The sequence below is a fragment of the Leuciscus leuciscus genome (genome assembly GCF_965113295.1).
Source record: "Leuciscus leuciscus genome assembly, chromosome: 5".
NCBI lineage: Eukaryota > Metazoa > Chordata > Actinopteri > Cypriniformes > Leuciscidae > Leuciscus > Leuciscus leuciscus.
The window spans coordinates 39,518,762-39,543,334 of record NC_138729.1 but is presented as its reverse complement, the minus strand read 5'-3'; the positions used below and the strand labels follow the sequence as shown (position 1 = coordinate 39,543,334).

The window sequence follows — 24,573 nt, the reverse complement described above, 5'->3', positions numbered from 1 at the left end:
TATATGTTGCTGCTCTTGAGTCTTTTTGTGTTCTTAATGTTCTGTGTGCATGTGGGTTGCAGACACAATCTCTGTACGGATTCCAGCAGCCTCAGTTAGGCGTCATGCATCAGCTGAAAGAGCAGCTAGAGGAGCGGACACGCATCCTACAGGCCGACATCAAGACACAACAACAAGAGCTGCACGACATTAAAGAGAAACTACAGCTCGCCAACCTAGAGGTGCGCACACATAATCATAAACTTGCAGTATTATATTTATTTGTGCAAATTTGGGTCAGATAAAATACATAAAAAATAGAAAATGTGATGTAAAAGAGGAAGAAATAAACTACTGATTTTTTGGTTCTATTAGTTAACGTTAGTTAATGCATTAACTAATTAAATAATCTTTGTTAATATTAGTTAATAACAGCTGGTCATTGTTAGTTCATGTCAGCTCAGTTCCATTTAATAATATTAACAGATTTTAATAATGTATTCGTAAATGTTGAAATGAACATTAACTAAGATTAATAGATGCTTTAGAATTATTTTTCCTTGTTAACTAAAGTAGTTAACTAATTTTAACAAACGGAACCTTATTGTAAAGTGTTACAGATTTTTTTCTGTTTTTGAAAGTAAAAATATTATTGTGAAAATAATTATATTATTATTATTATTATTATATAATAACTGTTCTCTATTTTAATATATTGTAAAATGTAATTTATTTCTGAGGTCGTGAGTTTAGAATGATAAGGTTCTATCTCCGTTTAGGGTAGTTCTGAGATATTGAGCATCAAAGTTTTTACATCCCAGCTGGCAAAACTGTTAATGTAGTATAATCTACTATTATAGCTCAACAAGACCATCACCCTACAGGTAACCATCGCCGGCTTCAAATGTCCAGGCTAATGTCCAGCCCTTAGCTCTGTGTCCAGGCTACAGAGCTAAGAGGTGGGTTTTGATTGGTCCGTCCGTGTTCATTCAGGGTTTTGATTGGATATTGAATCTACTGGAGATAGAACCTTATAATCCCAACTCGGTTTATGTTTTGTTCATTTTATTAATAACTACTAACAAAATATTTTTTTTACAAAAATAACACCACACAGGCATTAATAAACACCTAATGGATCAGATTATGTCAAACTCAATTTCGACCAAAAGTGGAGATAGAACCTTATAATTCTAAGCTCATGAGGTGGCAAAGTTGTATGTTCAGCATCATTCCTCCAGTCTTCAGTGTCACATGATCTTTCAGAAATCATTCTAATATGCTGATTTGGTGCTAAAGAAACATTTCTTATTATTATCAATGTTGAAAACTGTTTTGCTGCTTAATTTTTTGTGGAAACAGAACTTTTTTTTAGGATTCTTTTATAAATAGAAAGTTCAAAAGAACAATTTATTTTGAAATCATACAAATGTCTTCACTGTTACTTTTGATCAGTTTAATTCACCCTTGCTGAATGAATGTATTCATTTATTTTCTTTTTCTTTTTAAACTTGCTGACCACAAACATTTGAAAAGTAGTGTACAGTAGATATACAATATTCCTTTTCTGTAGAAAAAAAAATGCTACTGTATTCAGAGACGAAGTTATTGTATTGGAAGTCTTACTTTGTTTATTATTAGAACTAAAGTCAGGGTTCGTACGGTCATGAAAAACCTGGAAAAGTCATGGATTTTTAAAATGGCAATTTCCAGGCCTGGAAAAGTTTTGGAAAATGAATAAACTCATAAAGTTTTGGAAAAGTCATGGAAATTTGTTTTTCAAAATATCTGTGTACTTGAATTTGTTTAATTAATAAAATTGGGGAAACAAATTGCAATACTTTTTTTCTTTTACTGTGCGTTCACACCGGACGCGAATAGCGCGTCAAATTCGCGCCTGACGTGTCTAGAAATTTACGCGCGTCAGAGGCGAAATGACGCGTTTCCATTAACTAAAAGCGCTGAAACGGACAAGAAAGGGGACCCATTTCTTTTGGCCCATCTAGTTTTAGTCGCTGTCCTCAGTGCCGCAGAAAAGCGCTGAAACGGACATGAAGGGGAACTCATTCAGCGCTTTTCTACGGCACTGAGGACAGCGACTAAGTAGCCACACCTGTGTGGCTCTTGTGTTGCTGTCATCAGCTCAGTGCTTCAAATTAAAATAAGCTGCTTTGCATTTTCATATAGCTTCGTATGTGCCTTTCCATTACAGATTTGAGCAAAACTTTTTTTTCTTCTAAATATCGATAAATAACTATTGCAAAAGGATGGCGTTTCCATTAACCGACTAAAACTTTTTTTTTTTTTTTGCGATCAGTCATTCCAAAAATCATGGCAACGGAGGACGTTAGTAGGTTTATATCTCACCCACCGCCCTACAAATTATTATTATTAATGTCTTATCCAAGTATTAATGTCAGGGAAAGACCCTTATGCGAACGGCACATAGGCTATATGCTAAGTTTCTTCATGTTTCTCCCTTGATTGTGGCATTTCTTTGAGAGTAGGCTATCCCTGTATTGTTTCTTTTATGAATTTAATAAGGAACCCTGGCTTTCATGTATTCTTTCTGTCCAAAAGGTCCGTGTTCTTTTGTGTCCACTCGTTTTTCCTTTAACCCCCAAATGAAAAACGAAAAATGAAGGGTTGTTGTAAGTAGGCTATTTTTAAAACGCAAAGTTGAACGCCAACATTTAAATTTGAACTGTAGGCTACACCAAATGCTGTGCGAAAAAGAAAAAAAATATCGACAAATTTTCTGATTTTTGTTTATGACTTTTTGCCTCTTTGTTAAACATTTAAAATATATATGTTTTTTTCTTTTAAAAAATGTATTTGGTCTTTTATTTTCCGTGTTCACATTTATGAGGAAAAAACAATGTTACGTGACCGTTCTCCATTACGGTAATGAGTCCTCTGAGAGCGGCACTAAAAGACTTTAAAACTTACACAGAGACCTCAAACAGAAAGCACAAAGCCTTCCTAAACGAATTTCGTTTTGTATTAATTGTATCTTGACCAATTGCTTAATAGCCTAAATAAAAAGTAAATAGCAGAAAATAGATAATCATGACACAGAGGCGCCGGAGTGAACTGGATCATCCATGAAACGAAACTCAGCGTAAAAGGTAGCCTACTCGCCTCACAGACCTAAACAAAACTGAAATAGGCCTATATCTATTATCTACAGAAATATCTACTTTTAAACAGAACAATTCAAAACAAAATAAAACGATGTAGCCTAATCCGTATGAAATGTGCATTTCTCTCCGGCGTGTTCACTACTAAGAAGATCGCGAGTCAGTCAACTTCGTCTTTGCAGTCGAAACAGAAAATACTTGTTTATTAATAAACAATTAAAATTGAGAGAGAGAGAGAATATAAGATTAGTTTGACTAATTTTGAGGACTTCTAATGATCTGTTAACAATCTCGTTTTTTTTAATTATTTTTTTTTATGGCGTTTATCGCATTTTGGAAAAGAGCTCTTCAAGCACATTTAGATTTTTCATCCGCTACTAACGTTACCCGCCCACAAGGAGTTAATTAACATGAATACACAGATGTTTTATGGAAAACTATGTCATGAATATTTACCTTTAAGTCATGGAAAAGTCTTGGAAAAGTCATGGAAATTTAATGGTAAAAATGTGTACGAACCCTGTAAAGTGGTCTGATTCTGAACAGTGTGTTTGGATCGCTGTCTTGCAGATGTTTCTCCAGCAGCCGATACAGGGAGAGTTTGCCGGTTCTGGTTCACAGTCGCAACACAACACACACCCGAAACCTCAACACTGTGCTTCACATTCATCACACACACTGCTCAGAGAACAGCCCAGTAGCTCATCTGCTCAGGTACACTTCACACAACACAAACATTACTCACTCACAGACTTGTGACACACACTGATGGTTGTCTTGTGTTTATGTGTGTTTAGGGGCAGCAGAGACTGGTTCAGACTGGACACATGCAGGTCGTCAGTGTTCCAATGCAGACACACACCAGTCTCACCACACCCTTTTACAGCAACCCAATGATGTTCTCCCCCAACCACGGACACAGAACCCAACACGACACACACCGCCAAAGAAACACACACACCGACTACAGCCAGGATGGACAGCTACGGTAACAACACACCTTAACACACAGAAAAACACAGTTTACTCTGGCTGAAGTACATTGTAAAGGTTTTGTTCGTATCAAGACGACTGTTCAGTTTGAAAATTTAGTGTGATAAACATTTTAATTTGAATAAACGTCTGTTACTGGTCTGAACAGACAAATCGTATATGAAAATCAGACCAAATCTTTGTTCAAACATTGGAGTTACTTCTTGTCTTTTATAATATTCCAGCTGTAATACCTATCAATTCAGATGGATCAAATTAGGTAGACATTTATATTCTGGAAATGATGTTCTAGAGATCAGAAGAAAAACCTTTAGGCTAAAACATGATCTCTGGTTGAAAAGGCAGTTTTAAAGGGGTTATGACATGGATTTTTTTACAATTATTTTAATATGTTCCTTGAGGTTCACTTATAAAGTTAATAAAGTTTTTTGCACAAAACCACAATTATATATGTGGGAAATTATTATTTTTCCACTTTCATTCTGACCCTCTTTCTGTAATGATCCGTTTTAAATGGCGGCTCCTTTAAGACTTGTCTGTAAACAGCCAATCACTGTTATGATTGGCTAACTCAAAAGAATCAACGCCCACTCAATATTGCACTTGAGTAAGTGTTTTGAAAACATTATCCATATAAAACTGTCATTTACACATTATGAAATCATTTAATTACGGTTTGCGATGCAGCTGCTGTCAGATCCAATACAGCTGGCTGCTTCATCTTTCAATTAAAGTTTATTTGCAAACTCTCCATTACACTGTGCCTCATTCACAAAACAAAATGCTCTGAACAAACATGCAATCCTCTGATGCGATCCGGTATGCCGGAGCACAAGTGAGTGGAGCACATCAGAAACTGAATGTGCATCTGTACACTTTATCCAGTATAGAGGGCATCAGTGCTTTTGACGCAACACACATATGTCACGAGATCAAGGCAAACTTGATTTCTCGTGTCATGGCCCCTTTAATGATATATTTTAATAATTTGAATAACCATTATTTTAATAACCAAATAATAAATAATCATTATTTATCTGTTTCTTAATAAATAATAGATTATAGTAGATCCATGATACAGTAGTAACAATCTAATTCAGTGATGACTGTACAGGGGACAACAGAATGAGAGGTGATTTCTGATTGGTAGAGTGAGGGAGCTTCCTTGATTGGCTGATTTTGGTCATATCACAGAATGTGTGATTGTAATAAGACATATTCCCTGATCTGATCAGTAATATAATACAGGGTGTTTTCGGATTAGTAGGATGCTGCTAAACCAGCCAATGCAGACGCTTGTATCAGACAGCAATGGGGGGGCTCAGTCTTCCCAGTGCAGCTCAACTATTCAACAAACCAAGTAAGTGTGTGTGGGATTGATGGCCCCATTAAAAATGAAAGAAAAGTCATAGACCGGTTTTCGGGCTGAATTTGGAAGAACATAGTAGTATACAGTACTACTTTTGACATTTCTGCCATAATAGAAATAGTATGAGGAGTATACTATTCTGAATTCACCAATATTGTTTGTGTGTTACAGATATCCTCTGGACCAGCAGATGATGGCTCCTTCCTTCCCTGTGCAGCAGGTGAATTGCAACGCTGTGCTTGTCCCGTCCCCCGTCTTCACCTCACCAATCATGATCCCCCATAATAGTTTCATCACCCATCAGGCCACACCTACCTACACGCCTCACCCGGTGGCTGCCCCGCACGGCTTACCTCTACAGCAACCTCAGCAGTTCTTTCAGGTAAACAAACACAATTTTGATTTAATTGTGATTCAGATTTACAGTTCTTCTCAGTCATCAACTGTATCATATCATCGTGAATCATGTTTTGTGATTCATAAACATTCTGGTAACATTCTGTCTCTCTTTCTCTCTTGAAGATGCAGCCTCAGGGTCTGATTCACAGCACTCCCACTCAGGCCTTATTCCACACCCCTGGCATTCCACAGCAAAGCATTGTGGGATACGTACAGCCACAACAGCAGCATCAACAACAGCAACAGCAGCAGCAGCAACAGCAGCATCATCACTCCCAGCCCAGCAACCTGTCGGACTACAGAAACATGCTCCAACGGTAGCCCCGCCCCCCGGGAGAAGACAAGAGGTTGCCAGGAAAGCGCGTTGAGCATTTAGCTCTGAAAGGCATGATGGGAAGGGACTCTCTCGGCTCAGAGGAAGGCTCGGTCCCGAGCCAAACCAAATCGAGAAAGCCAAAGTCCCTTAAAATCCCCATGACAGCAAATGATGGTGATAACGCCACGAGGCCCAAGGGCTCTGCCTGGCCCAGACTGCACGCAGAGGATGCTGGGATATGTAGGAGGAGCCCACATGAGGCGTGACCCATCTGTTATTCACGGAGACGGGTCACAGAACAGTCGAGCAGATGCTCCGATTGATAGAAAAGGGACAGAAAGCCGGAAGGGTTTTAGCACTGTAATGTTACAGCCGGTTGACGTTATCTGGACTTTTTAACATACAAACACACACAAACAAGACAAAATCAAGTAATGCCTTGACAGAGCTTAAACTCAATGCAGAGTCCGCTGAGTGTGCGGTCACATGTTCTGTTCTCAAACGCATACTAAAATACTAGCTAAAAGAGAAATGGCCCCACCGAAAAGAAGAAAAATACATGGTCATGAACTGCTTTTCACACATCATATGTGTATGCTGATGAGAGGAGCTGAGCACAGTTCAGTGAAGTCCCAAACATTTCAAAAATGCATAAATTTGGCTGCCTATTATCATGTGCAGAGCAAGTTCAGTCCCCTCCTGCTGTAACGTTAATGCTAACGTAAGAAACTTGAATCACGTTGTATATTTCAAATATTTAAGAACAATTTAAAAGTTCAGACTAGGGCAAAATTTTCCAACGGTTGAGTTCAACTCAATCCCTGTTACTCTCTCTTTTTTTATTTTTTTTCTGGATCCACTTTACTGTACATATAGTTCATCCACATAATGTGTTCTGGATGGTCATATTTCAGTGCGTTTATTTCGGTTTTCATATTTAGGCTAGCATCTAGACATAACTCCTCAAGAGAAGCATGTTTGCTGATTCTTTGATTTCTCAGATGTTAATGTGGTCTGCATGTCCACACAGCATAACTCCACTGATTTGATGTCAATATAAACAGATGAGCTAATATTTAGTTTCAGTATTACACAGGGATGAAGCTCTGTCTAATTTATGCTTCGTAGAAGACGGACTTTGTGATCGTTTTACGGTTGTGGGCGGAAGTGCAGCAGTTTAACTGTGATGAACAAATATATATAAAATAAGACAATGATTGAAGACAATCATAATTGTCAGGCCTGCAGAAATGGAAATGTTCTCATCTGCCTGTGTCACTTGGGCTCAATATTAGTAAAAAACATGCACTTAGTTTCTTTTTTTATAATTTTCAGGGAGATGGTGTAGACCAGAGGTGCCCAAACATTTTACAACGAAAAATCAAACTTGATTGAGGGCCGAAAGTAAAAGTTGCATTATATCTTTAATTTCTAAGTGTTTAAACTTGGTTCCCCTCATTTGTGATTTCATAATATCAAAATATAACACTATAATCTTTTTTTTGTAATGATATTTTAGTTTTTTTTTTTAAACACCAGTTTACATTTAAAAAAATTAACAACAAAAAAAAAACGAAAAGAATCTGGAACATTTAAGAAACTAATTGAACATTTTGAATGACTCCACAAATAAATTATGTTTAATAATATATCAATTATGATCCGCGAAAATGACTAAAAACGTTGTATTATGCATGCCAGGCCAGTAGTTGGCGATGTCTCTTTGTAAAGAAACACTATACACGTAATTTTTCACCCCTATAGTTGCACATTTATCACAAGGGGGTAATCGAGCTCTCGATTTCCGTACCACCCCCGGCGGCCGCCATTGGCTAACAAGCCTTCACCTGCTGTTAGCATCCCATTGACTCCCATTCATTTTGGCGTCACTTTGACAGCGAATAACTTTACATCTGAGGCGTTTAAAGACTCCATTTGTCCATTATTTATTTCTAAAGAAACACGACAATGTATAAAATGCTCCATTACCTTGTATCTTACGTTATGGCCACGTAGAAGCAGTTTTTGTAAAAACATGCTAACGATTGCGTCATAACCACGCGACTCTCTGGAAATTACCGTAGAGACAGGAGGAGAAGCTCGCAGTCAATCGGGGGGACGTGGAGGCATAAAGTCAAGGGAGAAGCCCATAGAGAATCATAAAGTTGCTCCTGCTCCTAGCTCATGGACAGCTCCTAGTCACACTCTCCGTTTCTGCAAGATTCGGAAGGGAATGATTCAGATTTCTCTTGGCACAGCTCCTAGAAGACTTACAACTGTCAGACAGGCTGCTCACGTCACATCCACGTCGTCAAGCTCAGTTTGAGTCTGCGCAGTTCGCTCGGCAATCAGGAAATGAGTGCTTCTAATTTGCTTCACTTTTCTCCGTTGAAACCTATGGGGTCGCTGTGTCCAGTTTATATACTGTCTATGGTTTATCATTGTAGGTGTAGTTTACACTCTTGTTCTCAGTCAGATGGGACACAGAATGGATGTGCCAAACAGCTCATAAGGGTTGCGTTAAAGCATTCTGAATCTTGACTCGTTGACGCAAATACTGTAAATTCAGAGAAATTAAAAGAATTATGCTAATATGCTATCTAGAATACCGGCACACGTCTACTTAAATGGCATGTTTTTTTCCTAGGCTATATTTCCCCCTCATGGCAAGTCAAAGGTCATCACGGGCCAACTTTGGTTTGGGCATCTCTGGTGTAGACACGTACATGTCAGGCAAAGGGCAAAATAATTTCAGGTGTTCTGGAATGTTGTGAACACTCACAGACACACAAAATCTGACAATCGTAAAATCTCAATCCGTTTCTTTTGTGCGGAGACTTCAAGCTGTGCTTTCCTCTGTCCTGTCTCATGTTGCACATTAAAGACTGGTGCTGATTATTTAATTTTTTTTAAACTAAGAAAATTCCATTCAAGAAAGTCTAAGATGGTGTGCCCTTCTACCTGTTGTTGGATGCGAATCGAAAAAACAAGAATGTGTGTAATTTATACTTATAATTTAGTTTTTTAGTCAGGTATGTTTTCTTGTATTAGCAAGAAACACTTCATATTAGTAAAAGCCAATGTGCTGTTTGAATGATAACAGTAAAAGTATTTTTGTATGCAAAGATCCTCAACATTCCTTCAGTCATGTACAGAAATGTGAACCTCCTTCACACTCTCTTCACGCAGGTGTAGCTTGTTAAACTTCAGCTCAAAATCAGATCAAACTACATTCAAAGGAAGCACTCCAGAGCTTTTTACATTTCCAAGAGATCATTTACGGCCATCTGAACCATTACTAAATGTTTTTCAAAGGTTTGTGTAGAGTCTGAATTGCGTGACTTGTTCATCTCAGTGCTTTTGTTCTGCCTTCCTGGAGTGGCACTAGAAAAGACGAGGAAGGTGTTTGGCGTGTTTGTGTTTCAGATGCTGGCTAGCACAAAGCATGACGTGTCAGGGTGTTCTGCATCAGTGCCTCCCGTTTATCATCTTCTGCTGCTCTGAGATTATCTTTGGGTCTCACAAATGCTCTTTATGTCTGTAGACATGAGAGAAACTACACTTTGAGTCAGATTTAACTTGTAGATTTTTTGTAACCCAACCTAAGAATCCATCTCAAGGTGAATTTTGGAACGCTTGTAGCTGGTCTAAACTAGATGGTCATTAGCTGGTCCAAGCTGATAAAAACCATCCAGGGCCATCAACAAACCAGATAGTCACCATTCAAAGTGGATTTTGGAGGAGCTAGAAAACAGCCCTTGTTCCAAAACCAGTTTTAATATGGATTTTCCAGTGGAGTAGACTTGCAAAGACTGATTTCAAAATGAGCTGGACGAATAAATCCAAAGGTTGCGATTTAAGCCAATCTGATTCAGTCTTCATGTGACGCCATTTTAGAGTGTGTGCATCATCCCCCGGACAAAACCAGCTGCTTCGTCCTTCATTTAATGCCCATTTGTGGTGTTTTCATGAAATATTTTGTCAGCCAGGCTCAAACATTTAGTCTCAAATGTTTGCTGAGGTTAAAGGTTTGGTTGTTCTGCAGATGTTCATGTTTTTTTTTTTTTTTGCTCTGTGTTCATTGATTGGGTTGTGAATGGTAGATGATACCTGTACTGGCTCTCTCATCTTCTTTCTCTTTTCATCCTGTGAATCTATGCTCTGGTTGTGGAGACTGCACTTTATTCTTTTTCCCTTCTTTGTCTTTTGCTTTTTGCTCTCTCTTTGTCTCTGGCCTGGATTTCTCCCCAAAAGTGTCTGCTCTGATGAGGTTTTAGGCCTCATGGATTTGTGCGAGTGTGTGTTATGTGTGTGTTGTGAGTGTATGCGTTATGTGTGTTACCGGAAACATTTGACTTCAGGTGACATAACTCTCGCTGTGGTTGCGAGAGCGTCAATGCATTTATATTCTACCAGGTGTGGGATGAGACGGAAAAAGACACCTGGTATAAACAGCCATCTCTGCTGATACTCTGCAGAAAATACATGGAAGATATTGTAATATAAGACATACAAAAAGGTTTAGAAAAAAATATAGTTGTTTATTTTATAAGATGTTAAATAGATTGAAATAAATTTATATACAGTGTATGATTTGAAAGTAAAACAGAGGTATTTTGTAACAGATTAATTATTGAAGTGTCTTACTTTGGGGGACGTAAAGCTTTCTGTTTGTCAGTTCAGCGAGTTGATGTTGCACAGTCAATGATGTATGGCTTGTTTTTTCCCCCTTTTATTCTTCTGTGTACATATACCATCACAACAAGCTTTAACATATTGTTAATATTGTTTTAAAAGAAATTAATAATAAAAAAAGTTTACATTCTGAAACAGTTTGGATGTTATATTGACTTTTTTTATCCACAGTGGTATAGTTTTTTTTATTTTTTAGTTTTTTTTACCTATAATTATAAACAAAACCTCTTGCTTAATTTGTATCGCAAAATGTATTCTTACTAAAAATGTGCTTGTCCAACAATATTGAATTTTAAAAATCGATTGTAATGCAATTTCAAAACATACATTATCCTTAAGGTCATGTTTCTTCCCGAATCACAAGCAGCACTAAACTAAACTGAGGCCTGGTTTCACAGACAGAGCTTAAGCCAGGATAAGACCTTAGTTTAATTAGGACATTTAAGTATAGCTTTCAAAAAGGTGCCTTAAAAAATAAAACATTACTGGTGTGCATCTTGAGACAAAACAATGGCACTGTCATATTTTAAGATATTTTAGCCCTGATGAAGCCCTGTGCGCCGTTGGCTAAATAAACCAGCATTACTTTTTCAGCTCCATCTTTTGTTTGTTCTGACCATGGTTCTGACCACTTGACTTCACAAGTGTTGCTGGTATTCTCCAAAACATATTTTAAGATATGTCAGTGCACGTTACTTTCGTTAAAACGGCTCAAACATGCAGTTTGGTCTGGACTAGCGCCTTGTCTGTGAAAGTGGGATCAAAGTTGCAGACGGTGTCGCTGTCGTGTCCTCCGTGCCTGTAGTTGGCGCTGCGGTTACTTTCAGTGTTTAATCTTCTGCTGCTGCTCGTGATTCGGGAAGAAGAAACACGAAATCGCCGCGCGCTTGGAGTTTGTTTACATCCCGTGAGGATTGAGCTGACTTCAGATTTCAATAAATGACACTGTGAGCTATAAAATCGCATTAACTTATATTGTTTCAAAATGAAAAAGAATAATACGGTGTAAAGTTCAGATACGCAAGCTTTGCAAGTCTATATCCTGCAGTCGCTTTCATATAAGTTACTTATACACGTATTAAACTTCATTAAATGCTGGTTTGGGCCAGATCGTGTAGAGGTTTGGGTCTAGCTGCTAGATGTTCTAACCGTCTCAGGTTTCAGAGATGGCAGCTCCAGCGGATCACAGTGACAGCGGGTCCGGTTCTGCTCTTCAGGCTGTGTTTGAACAGCTGCGGTCCGCGCACACTCTCTCCCTGACCCTCGCCAGCCCGCTGTGCCTGGCTGTCGTCGCTCTGGACCGGTACTTGGGCTTACAACATCCCTCCGGTGAGAGCTACAGCTACGACCTGACGATCACGGACGGCCGATGGAGGATGAAGTGTCAGCTGGCGGACAGTCTGACCCGCTGGGTCCGGACGGGCTCACTGCGCTGCGGGGCGGGGGTCCTGGTGTCACTGCTGTCGTTGGTTCACGATGAGACGAGACTGAGTCACAGTTACCTGAGGATAGACGGCATTCACAGCGTCGTGGAGCTTCCTGAGAGATTTCTGTCCATTAAAGACGTAGAGAAAATCCCGCAGTGGTGCCAGGACTATGTGACCCGATCTGATGGACCCCTGCAGCTGAGCAGAAAATATTATTTACCACTGTGGATAAACGATGATCCTAATGGGAGCGTGTGGATTCCTAACAACCCACCTCCAGACGTGGTTATTGATGGTATGAGATTAGCAGTGGGAAAAAAAATGTATACAAGTGTGTGTGTATACTGTATGTGTGTATATATATGTGTGTGTATATTATATGCATGCATACATGCAAACATACATATTTATACATTACACACACACAGATGTATATTCATACATAAATACATGCATATTAAAGGTTTAAATAAAAGTTAGGCTTTATACGCCTATAAAGCCTAGTTAGTTTAGGGCCAAAACTTTGCTTGTAATTATTAATAAACGTATAAGTGCCATACAAAAAATGTAATAGTTGTATATAAATATATTAAACAAATATATTAATATAGTAATATTAAAATGATCATGAATCGAAAGTTGCAATAGTCTTTTCTTTCTTATGAAAGTGAAACGGCTTCTTGCACAAGAAAAATGTAGGGCGGGACTTGATTTTGTCCGTGGGAATTGATGGATTAAGTAGCCTAGTTGTGGTTTGCTATTGCTGTGATCTGTGAGTGACAGGTTGCCCCGCCCTCATGCCAGTAAACGCATCATCAGAGAGAATATGAATATACAGAAGAAATGTCATTGCAAGATTGAGGGGAAGTTATTTTTATTAAAGATTATGAGGGCACACCAATTTAAGAAAATTATGTGCACAGATAAATAATTTATAATAAATTCTGCAATATTCCATTTAAAATATAAGAATTGTCACTTTTGATGTCATGGAGACTTAAAACTATTTTCAAATTATTATAATAGCTTAAAAGTGTTGGATTATTGAGTTGACAAATTGAGTTGTATGTCAACATTGAATCAGAGAATTGACGTTTGTAATATTCAAACACAGCTGTTCTTTTACACACAATTTATAATTGTGAAATAGTTATAGTATTTAGGAATAGTATAGGAATAGTCTGGTCAATGTTGTTGTCTTTATTTTTTTCAGTCTCTAGAATCACTCTTCTTGCGGATCTGGATGCATTCTTTCACAGCTCCAGACGCCCTCTCCCACTACTGGTCCGAATTCTGCATAGGTCCAGGATCCGGTACTATGGAAAACCAGGACAAAACATTGACTTCCCATTTCAGGTGAGTTGAGGTCATACTGTAGGTCACATAGTTTTTTGTCTGCAGCTATTGATTATTTCAGTGGTGCCAAACATAATATCTTTTTTCGCTTTCACTCTTTCAGGTGTACTGTGAGGTGGCTGATCAGAGTGGCGTCATGTCTATGGTTGTATGGAATGATCTTTGTCCTGAGTGGTTCAACCGACTGACAGTTGGCTCAGTTCTATATCTACAGCAGTACTCGCTGAAACACAGTTATCAGAAGCGCTCTAGACCACAGATCCACACACTCTCTCTTATGACTTTCCACTCCATTGGTATGAACTCCAGAGCTTTTTCCAAAGCTAGCTTTCTTATGCAAGTATTTCAGCTGGGTTTGTATTATACAGGTTCAATATTGGACCATTTCATGGAAAAGTTACGTTATTTCAGCTCTTTGGTTGTGGTTGTTTTGTGTGTTGTAGAGATCTGCTTAAATCCTCGAAGTCCTGCATCTGTAGTGACGGTGATTCCACCAAAAAGTGTTCAGCCTCAGTGGGATCTGCCTGATGTCCCATACAACTTTGCCACAAGGTACACATACTCACTTACAAACATTTTCATTTGTTAATTTCAGTGTTAATTTCAATGATGAATAATCATTTTCGTCAACAAATTATTTTCACTGACGAAACGAGACTATAGCTAAATAAAAACCAGTTTTGAACGACAAAAACTAAGACAAAAATCTTTTGACATTTTCGTCAACTAATAAAAATGAGATGAAAATGTTAGGCAGGGACGATTTGGGAAGAGATCCAGTCAGAACTGATGTCCTGCTTGGTAGATGATGCGCACTTTTGAATTGTAACGTGCTGATCTACCCGGCGGGACACAAGTTGGCATACACTTCCATGTGTAATAAAACATTCAAAAATGTAAACGTCTAGGAGAAAGAGAAGAGCAGACATATGGTGAATCTAAAAATGGATGAATCTAAAAAAAAAAAGCATGCCGATTGCAAAAGAGAGCTCAGTTCAGTCCGTTTTTCTGTGCTCACACAGAAAGCCTCCTCTCAGACAGCTGAATTGAGCTGAATTGAGCTGTCTTGCGTCTTTTCGTGCTTGAACGGACAAATACACACAAAATTATGTCAAAATGTCAGTTTTGCCAAGTATTTACGTAAACGCAGTCGGTTATGTCTTAAGTGAACGTAAACATTTAGTAGAATATTGGATGTGTATCAGTGTATTGGATCCGTGCTTTCGGCCTAAACCTGCTGCTGTCCGTCATCATTAATGTAATAAAACAAAAGAAAGAGAAAATCACTCAATGCACTTGACTGAATAATTTTAATAGCTTTAATATACCAGATTCATCTATATTTCATTTTTACAAATATATCTGCTTGAAAGAGTGAAAATTGAAAGAATTGTATGCAAGTTGTTATGAAGAATGCATATTTCATTAATTGAAGAGACCATGTTATATTTAATTTTAAGATAAATAAAGACGTTATGTCACAGCAGTGAAATTTGTGTCTGTATTGCATGCTCAAACCTTAAAGGGGCAATAGGTGATTCTCTACAGAAACATTTTATGTTATGCTGGTTGAAAGTCTCCTTATATCCTGATAGCAATAACTTTGTTAAACGGTCTAAATGCAATATATATAAGCAGGGTTTGAAATTAACACCCGTAATAATCAGCTACAACTGTCAGGAACACTGGCAAATCACTAGCCAATTTGGCATGTTACTTACTATGTTTGCTCACTTTGCTGGGGAAGTTCGTGTAGCCAAATCTGTGCCAATTTAGCGCAAATACTCCACTCGTGAGTCATCATGATATTTTAAATACAGCGTAATCTGCATAATCTGCGCATATCTGGCTTACTTGAACATGCCCGTCACTACGCAACAAATAATGGCGTGCTTGTTCATTTGCATTAAAGCAATAGCGGAGAATAAAAAGCATTTGATTAACAGAAAAGACAGTTATTTTCCAACATCCTACAATTACATTTTTTGATGTTCTTTGCACTGTATTGATCTGTCCACCTAAAATACATTTTGGTGAAAAGAATGAGGATGAAAGAGATTTTGTTGTTTGGAGATTTTGTTTGAATAAGAAATGAATGTATGAAATCCAAATTTTATATGTATGTATATAAAGAAAAAAAGAAATAACACAGATTAACTACGTCACAACTTATATATCTCCCTATATATATATATATATAAAAGGATGTTCATCTGATTTAGCCTATTTCTTTTTCTTTTTCTTTCTCTTTTTTTTTTTTTTTTTTTTTTGGCTAGTAGAAGTTCTGAATGCCCGGTAAATCTGTGGAAGGCGTAGGACCATAAAATGTTTGTTCGGTCCAAATCAAATTATTCCATGTGTTCCCTGTCAGTCAACATGTGTTTGCATACCACTGCGTGTTGTTCACGCAGACATCATACATCATCAGCGCGTTCACGTACGCTGTGCAGACAGAGCGAGAATTGCAGGCAAAGAACCTAACTTTCCTTCTGAACCGACAACAAGCGGCAAGTATCTACATTTCAGGTTTGACAGTACAGTTCTATGTACCGCTGACTTTGCCCTATGCAGATAATTCAGTGAGATTCGAATACTGTGCATTCTTTCCTTTTATTATCAACAGGTCCACTTCTGAACTGGAGTCATTTCACAATCACATACTTATGTATGCAGGCGCTTCTTTCAATGCTAGCTGGCTAAAGTTAGCATTTCCCTGATCACCTATTGCACCTTTAATATCATTCATGTTAACAGGTTAATAGGCCTAGATGTTTTCTCCAGGAGTATACACAGTAGCTAATGAGTTTGGAAATTTTAGAGAAATGCTTAATTGATGCATTACAATTTAACTAAACTCATTAGGTTTTAGACGACTAAAACAAGATGACCAAAATATGATTGAAACAAAATTTAATTTTAGTCAAAAGACTATGACTAAAACTAAATAAAAATTTGTGGTCAAAATGAACACTGGTTAATTTGTTCCGTTTAAACTTTTGGTTTCAGTGTATTGGTTTGAAACAGGACTCTTACATTTCATTCTTACATTAGATGTACACTGCCAATCAAAAGTTTGGGGTCAGTAAGTTTTTTACTGGATTTTTATTTATTTTTTATTTTTATTCAGGAAGGATGCATTACATTGATCAAAAGCTACAATAAAGACGTTTAATGTTACAAAAGATTTCTATTTTAAACAACTGCCAATCTTTTGAACTTTCTATTCATCAAAAAATGTATCATGGTTTCCACAAAAATATTAATCAGCACAACTGTTTTTAACAATGATAATAAAAACAAATGCTTCCTGACCATCAAATCAACATATTAGAATGATTTCTGAAGGCTCATGTGACACTAGAGACTAAAAACTTAATTGGGAAACAAGAGAAAAAAGAAAACAAAAACATTATGGGTTTTATTTTGAATACCTATAATGTTACTGTTTTTGTCTTATTTACAATACACATTCTTTTGTCATGAAGCCAAACAATATTTTTCCACATTGTGGATAATGAAGTCTCCTAACTAAACAAACCCTCTCTCTGTGATCAGGTCAGAGGTGGACTCAATGAACAGTAACCAAGCCTGTGATGTCATTGGTCTAGTGACTTATGTGGGCCGGGTTGAGCGCATCAGGAGCAAGGAAAAGACAGGTATAGGCTATTAATGAACAGCTGGTTGTCAGTTAAGATCATTATACTGGTAAGATGTTGTTCCTGTTTTGCCTTTCTGGCCTGTCGCACCTCCGCCGATGCCATTAGGTAAACTGCAGGGTCATCAGCTGGAGGACGTCGTTCACTGATGTTTCGTCCCCTACACCAGTACATCTCCCAGCGGGGGGGCAGTGGCATATAGGGGACGTCTCCCCGCCACCCCCTGCAGCTGCCTTTACAGGGGTGTTGGCCCCCAGCCATTGTATTTCCTCCGGAGCCACAGCCAGTAGCTCGCTTTCTCAGCCTCCTCTCCCAGCTCCTTTATATGCTTGCTAATGCTAGCTTCATTATTAATTTTCATACTTAGGGCTGACTGTTTAATCAAACCATCGTTACATCTGCATGTTTGTGTGTGTGTGTCAGGACCTGAAAAGTTTTGGGCGTATCGCTGGGTACATGCAGTGGATGGGACAACTGACTCTCCCTTTATCCTGGAGATCTTCTCCTCATCCCAGCCAGAGATTTTCAACAACATCTGTCCTAGTAAAAACCCCGCCCATGGCTTTATGTCCACAAGCATTGTATTTCTCTAATGCTGAATGACCTGATTTGATTCTCTCTCTCTCTCTCTCTCTCTCTCTCTCTCTCTCTCTCTCTCTCTCTCTCTCTCTCTCTCTCTCTCTCTCTCTCTCTCTCTCTCTCTCTCTCTCTCTCTCTCTCTCTCTCTCTCTCTCTCTCTCTCTCTCTCTCTCTCTCTCTCTCTCTCTCTCTCTCTCTCTCTCTCTCTCTCTCTCTCTCTCTCTCTCTCTCTCTCAGTGACGTACCTGGTGTGCACTCAGATGAGGGTGTGTCAGACAGGCTGTTCTGTGTATCTGACCAGTAGCACAGAAACACAGCTCTTCATCACGGGTAAATTTCAGCTACAATGAGGTCACAGATAACCACAATCAGCTCAACTGTTTATACGTCTGTTTTTTTGCATTAACAGGCTGCCATAAAAAGCAGCCCTACGTCAATGAGCCAAAAGTTAAAGCGTTCATCCAGTGGACCAAGACACTGAAGGACAGTGTCATGCTGCGGAGGACTGCAGTTGGAGGACATTACCGCTACCCTCCTGCCCCACCCACCTTCACACCAACCACCACCAATAGCAACATGACCAGTAAGAATTTCAAGTCCACATGAAATCAAGTTTTTTATGGAATATTGCAGTATTTATTATACATGATTTATCTGTTTACATTATTATTTTTATTTGTTTTAAATCCATGTGCCTCATAATCTTTAATCAAGACTTCTCTGATAGTGTGTTTACTGAGAGAGGGGATCTCATGAGATCACAGCAATAGTAAACCACAACGATCCAATCAATTCTCAATGGACAAAATCAAGTCCCGCTCTACATTTCACTCTTATATACTTTACAGTAGGGAAGAAATAAAATTCAGTTTCATGCTGACTTTAAATTTAGACAGTAATGCGAATAAGACCATTGCCCACCCTCCCTGCAAATCGCTGTTCAAAGCCACGCCTCTTGAAAGAAGCATGAGCGCACAGCCAAGAAGACCAGAGACACGTTACTGTAATACATCATGTGTTATTCACCAGTGAGAAAACTTTATAATACAGTTAGTAACAGTACTATAATACCAAACGTAAACAAATTCTTAAAAACGGAATTAGATGCAGCATGTTTGTTTAGCTAGCAAAACTTGTCAGTGTGTCAGATTTCTTGCATGCCAGGTGTTCCACGATGAGAGTCTGGTTGTTGATGCTGCTTGCTAGCCATTCTCGCTCCGTCTGCACAGCGTACGTGAACGCACTAATGACTTATGTCGTCTGCGTGAACAACACACAGTGGAATGCAAACACACATTGACCGACAGGGAACATGCGCTATAGGACCATTCGGACCGAACGCAACGATTGAACGAACATTCTATGGTCCTACACCTTCCACAGACGACGTATATTTATAAAAATACATTTAGACCTCTTAACAGAGTGATTGCTATCAGGATATGAGGAGATTTTCAACCAGGATAAAAAAAAAAATTCTGCAGAGAATCACCTACGCCACCTTTAAAGACCCCCTGCAGTCAATAATTTTATCCCTTAAAGGGGTGGTTGATTATGATTTCACTTTTCTACCTTTAGTTTGTGTGTAATGTTGCTGTTTGAGCAAAAACAACATCTGCAAAGTTACAATGCTCAAAGTTCAAAGCAAAGGAAGATATTTGCTTTTAAAGAAATCGTTTTAAAGTACTACAACAAACGGCTGGTAGGGACTACATGACATTCATCCCGGGTTAGTGACATCACTAACCCTAAAATTTACATAAATCCCGAGAACACGAGTCCATGTTGAGAAGAGGAAGAGTTGTTGTAGTCGAACACATTTGTGAGTCTGCTCAAGCTGTCGCATCCGTCTTTTCACATGCAATACAGTACGTAACACAGATGCAATAGCATGTCACTCTGTAGGCATCTTACAACAGTGTGGGATCTGCGATTTTAATCGCTTGTGGTAACAAGTTTAAACATAAAAGGCAGAACAGTTTCTGACATTTTAGTGCTTGTCTGCGTGAGGTAATCGGAGCTGCTAACACGCACGCTTCACACTCTGTGCCGGGAGCAGCAGCTCATTTGCATTTAAAGGGACACACGAAACGACGCGTTTTTACTGACCCTCAAAAAGGGACAATTTTAACATGCTGTAAAAAATTATCTGTGGGGTATTTTGAGCTTAAACTTCACATACACACTCTGGGGACAACAGATACTTATTTTACATATTGTAAAAGGGGGCATTATACCACCCCTTTAAAACTCATCAAAATTACATTTTTGACATATCAGTTTTTTCCTGTGAAAATAACTTCTTCATGTTTAAAATAGCTTGAATGCTACTCTACCCCCTTTGCTTCATTTAGTATACGCGCATTCATGAATATGCAAATTAGCCCCACCTCCACTCACTCACACAAGCTCAAAAAACCTGATCCACTCGCTCAACTTTACTCTAGTAAACGCTGCACAATGGCAAGTGGAAATACTGATGTAATTCAGCCATATATGTTTGAACCAGAAACTGATTCTGAAGAAGTGGAAGAATGAATTATACAGGCTCGTATAAGTTGATGTATCAGAAAGAATGGTAATGCGTTTTAGGTATCGCTCTCTACAATGTCGGACACATAACGGTAATTGATATGATTAGCCTTTTGCTTGACTATGTTATCAAACTAATAATGTGTTGCTAATGTTACACAAACCATGTTCCCGTTCGGCATCTCAGAGTCAGACAGCTGCCTTCTAAAAATCAGCATCCTTAGAAACGCTTTGAACATCAAAGAAAGTCAGTGGAGAAAAGCCCCGCATGTTGACGGGATGGTTACATGTTTGACGGTAGGAAACGGGGGCGGTTTCAAACCGCTTTTATGAGACTGTCTTTGGTACACTGCAGTTTTAAAGGGATAAATGAAAATTCTGTCATCATTTACTCACCCTCAAGTTCCAAAACTGTATGAATTTCTTTCTTCTGCTGAACACAAAGGAAGATATTTTGAAGAATACTGGTAACCGCACAGTCGATGGGCAACATTGACTTCCATAGTATGGGAAAAAAATTACTATGGAAATCAGTGGGTCACATGTTTAAACACATGTTTAATCCTGTGTTGTAGATGAGTTTTCTATAACAGCAGTGGCTGAGCTGAAGGGGGAGCTGGAGAGTCTGCAGTACAGGGAGCACAGGAGAGTAGCTATACAGGGTCACGTGGCTGCTGTGCAGTTCCACATCTGGCCACCACAGCCTGAGCCACCACACAGTCATCAACAACAGGTCTGTACTTCTGAATCAAGATGAAAACAGCCAGACAGCTGCAGCCACCATGAGGACAGTCTGTTATTTCCGTAAAAAATTTTTTAGAAAGAATCTAAATGTGCTGACAAAAATAATAACATCATTGGTGATGTCTTTAAAGGAGGAGGGTGTCTCAGTACGAGGGGTCAGCACCACAAAGGGTGATATGACTCTGTCACAGAGAGAAACGGATTCTACCTCACCTGATTCTGATATTCCAGTCTCACCCAAACGCAGGAGAGTGCAGACAGGCTCTAGGTAAAGCTTTCTTAACCAGTACAAGTAGCCAAAGTGAATCAGATCCATGGTATTTTTCATTATACACTATTGTTCAAAGGTTTGGGGTTAGTGAGATTTTATTTTTATTTTATTTTTAAATAAGTCTTTTATGCTCACCAAGACTGCATTTATTAGATCGTAAAAACAGTAATATTGTGAAATTTGATTACAAATTAAAATAACTCTTTTCTATTTTAAAATATTACAAAATGTAATATATTCCTGTGATAGCAAAGCTGATTTTTCAGCATCATTACTCCAGTCTTCAGTGTCACATAATCCTTCAGAAATCATTCGAATATGCTGATTTGCTGCTTAATATTTTTGTGGAAACCATGATGCATTTTTGTCAGGATTATTTGATGAAAAGAACTGCATCTATTTGAAATAGACATATTTTGTAACATTATAAATCACCCCAAACTTTTGATCAGCGGTGTAAATGTTTAAGGAAGAGTCTAAAGACAAATGTCAATAAAATTAATGCAAAAAACTGTTTCATGACAGGTAAGACATTCATGGCTGGTTTACTAGCCAGTGGCAGGTGTGGCAACAAGGATGAACAAATATTGCTTAATTAGTGTAATTACTTCATATGAAAAGTTTTTAATTTCATTAGTATGTCACCAATTATTTTTTCCCCTCTTTGTTTAGAGTGCATTGTCAGTATTTAACCAGATCCAAAATGCAGTCCAACAGGTAATCTAAGCACATTACACTCAGTCTCACTTGAATTAATTCATTAAGAAGAATTTCATAAGAATTTGTTAATCAATTTTACATCTACATGTTTATTTTTTAAGTAAAGAATTCTTCTAAATTAAAATATTGTGTGCTAAAGCCCATAAATAAAACAAATCACTCTTCAGTTTAGCATACTGATAACAAAATATCTATATGCATTTTTTTATTGTCTAGTTAAGTATCATATATTTTAATCTGAAAATGTACCTTTTATTTATTTATTACGACCACAGTTGAAAACTGTATATTTAGCATTTATTCCATTTGAGTGCCTTGCCCTATTGACTCCCATTGTAAGTGCACAATATGAATTGTTTTTTTTTTCTCCATTGAGGTACAGTGCAGGTATGCAGGTGGCCTTTACCTCTCATGAAGAGGAAGAAGAAGAACAACAGGACGAAGGGGAGTTGGAGTCAGACGAATCTGAGGGTGAAGACGAACACATATCATTTAGACAGTCAGCTGTAGGAAAAGGTGTCGCACCTTCTGAACATCACTGACACATGTATAATATAATACATAACTGAATGTGTTAAATGTCTGGAGTAATTTGTAATGATAAAATACATTAACTTCTGTTTAAAAGTTTGGGGTCTGTAAAGCAATCATTTTATTCAGCAAGGATGCATTAAATTGATCAAAATTGACAGTTAAGACATTTATAATGTTAAAAAATCTTTAAAACTGTATCACTGTTTCTGAAAAGGTATTCAGCAGCACAACTGTTTTCAACATTGTTAATAATAAGAAATGTTTCTTGAGCACCGAAACGGCATATTAGAATGATTTCTGAAGGATCATGTGACACTGAAGACTAAAGTAATGGCTTTGATTTGCCTTCACAGGAATATATTACAGTTTAGCAGAAAACAGAAAAGTTATTTTACATTTTAATAATATTTCACATTATTTCTGTTTGACCTGTATTTTGATTAAATAAATGTAGCCTTGGTGAGCATAAGAGACTTCTTTCAAAAACATCAAACTTCTTAACGGTATTGTAATATCGAATATTGTGTTGTTATTTCTAAAGAGACTGACCAGACATCGCAAGTCCCAGATGTACAGCAAACTGCTAGCCACCCCATTGCATTATGGGAGAGCAGAGTCTGGCCGTTAGTGAAACAGCAAGTGGCAGATCACGTTTGCAGTGGCAGACTCGATCAGGAAAGTATTCCTGAAAAATTCCACTTTGACGACAGAGAAGTTCTACTACATGACCTGAACCTGAGCCCAGCGAGATGGAACCCCGATCTGACCTCACAGGCGCACACGCACACACCTGTGGCCTGCCCCGGTTACTTCATGCTAACGATTCTGGGTGAGAGCAGCACTTGCAGCTCAATATGTTTTGGAATGGAGCTTCAGGTAATAACTGGACCTCTCTTCTCCTCTCAGGGCTGAATCAAACGGCTGCTGTAGATGTTCTGTTTGTGCCTGTGGTCTCATCTGATGACCCCAGAGCTGCTGGAGTGCCACACACTCAGCATGACAACTCACTGCTGTCCTGCATTTCATCAGGACGTCTGTGTGTTCAACCAGACGGCAGCTTTCCCGCACCAGGTGTGTGTGTGTGTGTGTGTGTTTTACCACTCTGTTCTGTTAACATCCTCCATCTCTACTGAATAACCTGTGAGTCACAGTGCATGTTTTTTTTCTGCAGAGTCTTTGATGAGTTCTGCCCCTATGCTTGAGTCAGAGCGTGTGGTGTGTATTGTTGATCTATGTCTGCTTGGAGAAGGCAGGGTGGAAATGATCTGCTCTAAACTCTACAGGACAGCGGACATCTGCCAGCCCGACAGCACTCAATGAGAGGACAACAAAAAAATCAATCATGCCAAAAAAAGCTAAGTCCTGTACAAGTCAGATGACATGTGCTGGGACTGATATCAGTGTGTTCTTATTTTAGTTGTTATTTTAGGGGACTGGAAGACAAATTTTATGTGTAAAATGGCTTTTTTGTTGAGCAAGTTTTTGTTCGTTGTTGTATAGATAAAATATGATTATAATCTTTTGTTTGAAATTTCAGGAAACGTTTTAGAAAAATAAACAAACTCAAAACGTTCTTTAAATCTATTTATTTTCATGTCCTGTTTTTTCTTTTGCACAGACAACAGAATCATGTAAAGACAGTATAAATTAAATATTTTAATGTAAAACATTTACTCTGCACCGTCAGTGCCCTCTGAGAAATACTAGGGCTTTTCACACTTGAAATAGTTGACTGGGTGTTTCATACTGTTCATACTTTACCCGGGGTTAACAATTAATCCTGACGTTTCACACTGGACATTCCTAAACGCAGGGTTATAACGTTATTTGCTGTATCCGTGACGTGTCATTGATTGGACGAAC

At 38.3% G+C, this 24,573-nt stretch overlaps 2 protein-coding genes across 9 annotated transcripts in view; both read left to right on the top strand.

Moving 5' to 3' along the window:
* Positions 1-11,028, top strand: part of npas2 (neuronal PAS domain protein 2) — a 67,384-nt gene extending 56,356 nt beyond the window's left edge. For 2 of the 4 annotated variants that reach the window (XM_082169896.1, XM_082169895.1), the window contains 6 exons: positions 63-221; positions 3,690-3,833; positions 3,917-4,107; positions 5,377-5,472; positions 5,653-5,863; positions 6,004-11,028. In XM_082169896.1, coding sequence (XP_082026022.1) covers positions 63-221; positions 3,690-3,833; positions 3,917-4,107; positions 5,377-5,472; positions 5,653-5,863; positions 6,004-6,201 — 999 coding nt within the window. In that variant the 3' untranslated portion in view covers positions 6,202-11,028. The remainder of the gene's footprint in view (positions 1-62; positions 222-3,689; positions 3,834-3,916; positions 4,108-5,376; positions 5,473-5,652; positions 5,864-6,003) is intronic. The other 2 variants (XM_082169897.1, XM_082169898.1) reach the window with 2 other exon arrangements.
* A 684-nt stretch (positions 11,029-11,712) lies between these two features.
* On the top strand, positions 11,713-24,294 carry radx (RPA1 related single stranded DNA binding protein). 5 transcript variants are annotated; one of them, XM_082169887.1, is made up of 16 exons: positions 11,713-11,838; positions 12,049-12,613; positions 13,532-13,674; positions 13,778-13,970; positions 14,118-14,226; positions 17,230-17,330; positions 17,754-17,873; positions 18,147-18,239; positions 18,319-18,492; positions 21,017-21,174; positions 21,317-21,453; positions 22,129-22,173; positions 22,553-22,692; positions 23,252-23,539; positions 23,617-23,781; positions 23,882-24,294. In XM_082169887.1, the coding sequence occupies exons 2-16, from the start codon at positions 12,058-12,060 to the stop codon at positions 24,028-24,030; spliced, it is 2,571 nt and encodes an 856-aa protein (XP_082026013.1). In that variant the 5' UTR covers positions 11,713-11,838; positions 12,049-12,057; the 3' UTR covers positions 24,031-24,294. The 5 variants fall into 5 exon arrangements, with proteins under 5 accessions (XP_082026013.1, XP_082026012.1, XP_082026014.1 ...); XM_082169886.1 differs by having other exon boundaries at positions 11,733-12,613; XM_082169888.1 differs by having other exon boundaries at positions 11,734-12,613; positions 22,559-22,692.
* The last annotated feature ends 279 nt before the right edge of the window (positions 24,295-24,573 follow it).

Coding starts and splice junctions, on each gene's coding strand:
- radx (XM_082169887.1), top strand. CDS start 12,058: ATGGCAGCTCCAGCGGATCACAGTGACAGCGGGTCCGGTTCTGCTCTT. Junction 13,675..13,777: donor ACATTGACTTCCCATTTCAG/GTGAGTTGAGGT, acceptor TCACTCTTTCAG/GTGTACTGTGAGGTGGCTGA. Junction 17,874..18,146: donor TTTCAACAACATCTGTCCTA/GTAAAAACCCCG, acceptor TCTCTCTCTCAG/TGACGTACCTGGTGTGCACT.